This window comes from Drosophila melanogaster, chromosome 4 (genome assembly GCF_000001215.4).
Source record: "Drosophila melanogaster chromosome 4".
Taxonomy (NCBI): domain Eukaryota; kingdom Metazoa; phylum Arthropoda; class Insecta; order Diptera; family Drosophilidae; genus Drosophila; species Drosophila melanogaster.
Window position 1 is genome coordinate 690,665 of NC_004353.4, and position 6,095 is coordinate 696,759.

At 32.8% G+C, this 6,095-nt stretch overlaps 1 protein-coding gene across 3 annotated transcripts; it reads right to left on the reverse strand.

Moving 5' to 3' along the window:
* Positions 1–21: 21 nt before the first annotated feature.
* Positions 22–5,391, reverse strand: myo (myoglianin). 3 transcript variants are annotated; one of them, NM_166788.2, is made up of 5 exons: positions 5,033–5,391; positions 4,550–4,673; positions 2,717–3,752; positions 1,761–2,179; positions 22–1,695 (listed from the first exon to the last, which is right to left on the reverse strand). In NM_166788.2, the coding sequence occupies exons 3-5, from the start codon at positions 3,723–3,725 to the stop codon at positions 1,327–1,329; spliced, it is 1,797 nt and encodes a 598-aa protein (NP_726606.1). In that variant the 5' UTR covers positions 3,726–3,752; positions 4,550–4,673; positions 5,033–5,391; the 3' UTR covers positions 22–1,326. The 3 variants fall into 3 exon arrangements, with proteins under 3 accessions (NP_726606.1, NP_726604.1, NP_726605.1); NM_166786.2 differs by lacking the exon at positions 4,550–4,673 and having other exon boundaries at positions 614–1,695; NM_166787.2 differs by having other exon boundaries at positions 937–1,695; positions 4,550–5,391.
* Positions 5,392–6,095: the final 704 nt, after the last annotated feature.

Genomic DNA, 6,095 nt, shown 5'->3' on the forward strand with positions numbered 1-6,095 from the left:
ATTAGTAAAAGGGGGGGGGGGGGGGGGTTGACATTATGAGTTTATACCGAAAGCTTAGGTATATCGAAACCCATATTCTATTAAAAAAAAAAAAACAAGAGAACGCTTTAGACGTGTAATCCAGATAAGATCGTATGACTCCTTGGCGATGGTACTCCTTAGCGAGCCTAAGTTTTTGGCAAAATGCCGTAATTTTTTTCAAGAGTTTTTATCTTCACCCACTCTATATTCGGAATGTCACACAATCATCTCACGACTATCCCCTTTAAGTGCTTACCTATCATCAGCTAATGTTGGAGCACTTGTCAAAATTATTATTATTGACAACTCCTAAGTACTCTTGCAAACGTTTAGAAGCCAATCCTGCGACAAGTAGTGTTAATAGAAGATTCGAAAATAACGCATAAGAAAAATAAGTTCTTTTTGGCACTCAACCAAGCATTCGAGCTTATATCGTAGGAACTAATCGGAATAAGTTTCAAAACTAACCAATTCTAGCATATTTTTTTTTAACACTATGTAGATGGAGATAGAGAAAGTGAGCGCTGTAACGCCACTGCGCTGCATTGCTACTTGTATATCTATATTTCTCTGGCACGTTATTTAACTTTTAATTATTATGAAATAAGTTCTGTGTGCTTTGCGAAACGTAAGGTTAGCCTTTGTTCTAATCAACATTATTCATACAAATCCTTACTTGTCTTGAAAAGAACAGCATATGGAAGTCTCGTTTGCACACGCACAAAGCCGTTCACTGTAAAATATTCTATATGCTCACGATGCACGGGATATGAACACCTTTATACATTTAGCTGTGTATTCAAATTAGGTAATCACACAACCGTAAATGATCCACATGTAGCCTCCGTTCAGACTATATTTGTCTGACGGTGCCATTTGTTATTCACTCAATTTTTATCAAAACTTAAGGTACTTAGTTTATTTTAACCGTGTATTTCTTTATGCGTCATACAATCATTTTATTTAAAACGATTATTTTTTGTTTGCTTTTCATTTGTAATTCGTAATGCACAGTTTAAAATATATTGTTTCGCTCTATACTTATCTTATACGGTAATGTAGGAATTCATTTTTAAATATTTTTTAATTTTTTACTGTTTTTAATTGCGATCTATTTATTAATTTGGGAATCATCAGCATGCAATCTGACCTATTTTACATTTTAAAAATGTAAATTTTATATCAAATTTGGGAATTGTACTTTAAACTAGCCTTCTCAAACAGATCCATATTCCTTTGCGTTAATTTATTTACATAGCATATGTATTAGTTCTATTTTCAAAGAACACTTTCGAATTTTGTTCGCTAAGAACAGCTGCAACCCTCGACAGACATATTTGGTATAACACTTAAAACCAGATTATGGTTATCGTCAAAATATAACAAACTTAAGGAACTCATTTTTGTCGGCGAGCAACACGGTGTGGCCGATGTCGTTAAGGCTGCTAAATGTGTATGGGGATATTGCTCTAGGTAACCAACTTTGCAGTCACCACTGCAGAAGTATGCGTCAAAGGACGTTGGTGCTACAACGAAATGCCATCCAAAGCTGGTGAAATTAACTTTGAGGGGATATCGACAACAGCGCATGTCATGATCATTTTCTGTGCAGTCCATATATACGCTGCGCTTTCTTCGATGCTTTTTTTGCGACCCAATTTCTATGTGAACAGTCTGAAATATTAAAAATATATTTAGTAGAGTAAGTGTATTCAACTTCATTATAAATGGCTTCTAACCAATGGATTTTTCGATGTGTTGTCTGTGGTCACCACTAATGACTTCATCCAGGTTTCTGCGCCCTTTATTAGAATTTCTTGCGTCATATTAGACCCAAGATTACCAAGCAGAGACTTTAAGTCCACAGCAACCCATTGTCCAAGTCCTGACGGAATACTATGTCGAAACTCAAACATTTTGACTTTAGGATTAAAGCTTGTTGTATTTGCAACCCTAATAGCGCGGTGAATAGTCACAACAATATCTTTACGTGGCTGTTTTTTAATTTCTTCAAGAAGTCCAGGTTGATGAGCACTTATCCAATCCCAACCACGTAAATATAGATGAAGGGTAGCGTAAGACAAGTCTGAGTAGCTACTGTCAATTTGAAACCGAAAAACATCGACCTTGCGATTGTGCCGAACATGAGGTTGAATTTCTAAAAGAACGAAAATATAAACGAAAATTATTAATTTTTTCATTGAAATTTGATTTCTTAAAAGCAAAAATTGGGTATTGATTAATGTTTGTTGTAAACAGTTCATTTTTTGTATGTTAAAGGGGTCAATGCCACTTGTCTTTTACCTCGTCAAGATTTTAGGAAATGTGTCGATTCTTTTTTGAAAATACACTACGCCAATGAATTTTGGGAAAACAATTTCTAAAGATAGAGAAGAAGTCATATGTATTTTTGCTTGCTTTCTCTTATTAAAGGAAAAAAGTTCGAAATCTAAACCTATAACCAAATCGGGCCCAAAAAAGATATAAATATAAGATAAATGATTATGCTTCTTACTTACAAAAAGTCTAGAAATATATTTACACAGATTTTAGTGACGTTATATATGCTTTTTACTTCTCTTAAGCTCTCCTTGTCTTTTCCTCCCTTTATCTATACCTACTCTTATATATAATATCTTCTCTTATTCAATATCTTCCTATATCTATATCTACTTTAAGAATGCTGTTTACTTACCCTCGGGAAATATGTATATACTGCTGATGTGAGACAAAATACTCTCGTACTCCTCATCGTTGGTATTAATAGGAATGTCCGACTTTTTAGCTTGATTTTTATTCAAATCTATCAGAAATTCATTAACAGTGTTAGCATCATCTCCCTGCATTTGGGAGGATGAACTTTCATCAAAAAAATCAGTCATTATGTGGTCGCCATAAGTGTCATTTATAGACAAATGAGATTCGTCAATGCTTTCCATGCGATTCCAAACAGTAGTTTTTGAAGATGCATTATAATCTCTATAAAAGTTATCTATTATATTTTGTGGTACTGAAATTGGTTTTGTTATATTGGGAAGTTTTTTTAAATTCAAGCGCATAAGTATGTGCATTTTAATCGATTCTATACTATCCACTTTGGCTTTCTCACGCAACTGACGCTGTAGCATACTTTCTATATTTATTAAGGTATTGCGATACAAAGATACACTTTGAACTCTTGATAAATCTCCATGCTCTGATACCTTTGCTAAAGGGGTACTTTTTTTCCCCGGTTTACTTTGTACTTTCATTTGGAATATTCCCATATTTTCATTTATTTTATCATCCGCCGATATTGAAGAAGAACCATTTTTTTCTGATAGTACTTTTGCACTATTGTTTGTTTCGTTACTCAACATAACCATTTCCGGACTATCGTTGTTGGAAGAATTACTGAAGCTTTTATTTTCTGGCTGAGCATAAGCATTGACTGCAGTCGATAAAATTAAGAGTACGGTGACCGTGACATATCGAGTTACACGGAAATTACCTCTCTTATGTCCAAGAATATTCATTCGCCCGATATTTATTTTTTTTGAGTCAAGATTAAATCTGTAAGAACCTGGAAACTGGATTTCGTTGGAGTTCACTTCTATGTGAACTGTTGTATCTGATGTGTTCTGTCGAGTTTTTTTCTTTAGGGTTCTATGATGCTGATCATGGGTTTTATATTTTCTCCAACCGCAGCATGAGTTGGCCAGCATGATTTTTGATCAAACCGTTGATGAATGCTGAAAAGGACTTGTATTTATAAATATACTTGATATATTTTAAAATAAGAAAAAATAAAAATAATAATTATTATTTATTTTTGGAGACAGCGGCTGGTGATCTTGTCATCCAATCAACTTGGCTCTTGTTGGCCTTATTTTACAATTTTTTTAAAAATCAAATCGCGAAATACAAGCTGTTAGATAATCCCCTGCTGTATTCGATTAAGTCGGATTCCCAAGGTAATACCTTAAACAGCTGTGCAGAGAAAAAAGAAGAGCGCACCCCTTTAAACCCTATTAAAGCATTAGCACGGAAGTCAATGATTCCCCTTCGCGAGTCAATACAAAAAAAAAAAAAAAAAAAAATTGAATAGCTTACGCCACTGACGATCTCTAACTTCAAAAATATTAAAATTATTGGCAAAATTTGGACAATATAATATTTCGGTTTTAAATTGATAGACTTTTGACGATCATATCATATAGCTAACTGTTGAAAAAAATTATAGACTCGTTGTTTTCAAATAAAAAGAGTTCTTCTTCAGTATGCACATTTTTTTGAAAATATATAATTTAGGTTTTTAATCGATCAAAATCAGACGACCATACACTTATATACCTGCCATAGGGAAAAATGGCTCTATGGCTATAAAGCTTAGGAAAAAACACTGACAATTGTAAAACCATTTTTCGTCACAAATCGGCACGGTGAGGCTGCGATCGTCACTTGATTTGTGTGCTCGTGAATATTCTAAAACTCGGAATAACGGAATAATAACCTTCAAAAACTTGTTTCAGGCTACGAAAAAACTTACTTTGAATATAGTAGAAGTATAAAATCCTGCAGCACCGGATATAATGATTTTTAAAAATTAAAAATCATATCTGCATTGTTTGATCCGCCTTGGAAGCGCGATGCGCCAGCAGAAAATGACCACCCTAATGTGCACACAGTCGTAAAAGTTAGTTCAAGCTACATATGTACATGCACATATGCAAAGCCCGTTCATAAACGTTTCACATGAGTCCTCTTTATGACCACTATTGTATTCAATTAAAACCATTTATAAACATAATAAATTATTGTGCTCTTGAACTTCAGTTCATCGCTGAAAGTGCATTATTCCCCTTTTACAAGCAGAACAACGTAAATGAGATATATCATATGTATGTACATACGTAAATTATACATACATACAGAATAAATAGCATGCATATAAGCACATATGTACATTTTTAAAGCTGTGTATGTACAAAGTTATGTACATTTAGCGATAACAAACTTTTTAAACACCTACCAATTGTACATAAGTAGATATATACTTATCTATCGGTATTTATTTTATTTTTATACACTTGTACAACCAAAATCTATTTTGAAACTAGGCAATTGTGTGTTTTAATATATGTATAGTATATATTATTAAATGTTTTATATTGAAGTAACAGTGGGCCTACGGTTTCGAACATTATTCTTTTGCAATCCGCTTTTGTTAAATTTATTATTCATTGTCCAAAAACACATAGTTTGAAAAAATTGTGTATTCAATTGCGCACTAAATAATAATAATTTATTTCTCATAGAGAACCAATATTTGAAAACCCGCAGAGATTCTGTACTGCTGTGCGATTGAGCGACGAAGTAGAACTGAAAGCAGCTGATCAGATGCGATCGGATACATACGGCTCACCGGCAATTTCGTTTTAGTTGGCATAACAGGCCGCTTTTAAAAATGTATCTGCTGAAACGCATTGCAAGAGTAAACTTTAATTCATATTAACATTTTTATCGAGCAAAATAGCATTATATTAAAATGAAATATTTATTGAATATACTCCTACTTTTTTTTTTACAATTCTAGAAAACATTTTATTTATATTTCCACTGTCGCTAATAATCACTTTCTATTGTAAATCAATTTAATCCTTAAGCCGTTTTAACTCTTATAAGTTATGAGTGTAGACATTTTTACATTTCAAAGATTTCAAATAGACCCGAAGAAACTATATAAGATATATTTTTATTAGCAGGATTTGATTTGTCTCTATAATTTTGGTTCCCTAGTTGTTTTTTTTTATTACACAAAATTGAGTGCTATTATACAACAAAAATTACATGCGTATTAATTTGTACTACTGGAATGACTATATTGATACAAAGGAATTTTTAAAATTTAACCGAAGTTCCGCATTCTTGTCCTAACATTTCGTGTTTTAAATTAACGGCAAAAATGTCGTTACTCTGGAATTAATAAAAAGTACCCAACGCACTTACATAAGTATGCAAAAATAATTTTATGTGTATAAAAGAAACTTATATTAAATCAAGTACATATTCGTGCGGGTCCCCTTTGTTCCGCA

Bases quoted from the DNA above. Each gene is read 5' to 3' on its own strand.
- myo (NM_166788.2), bottom strand. From the start codon at position 3,725: ATGCTGGCCAACTCATGCTGCGGTTGGAGAAAATATAAAACCCATGAT. The intron at 2,180-2,716 runs GTAAGTAAACAG...TCGTTCTTTTAG, and splicing joins TATATACATATTTCCCGAGG to AAATTCAACCTCATGTTCGG. The intron at 1,696-1,760 runs GTTAGAAGCCAT...TTAATATTTCAG, and splicing joins ACACATCGAAAAATCCATTG to ACTGTTCACATAGAAATTGG.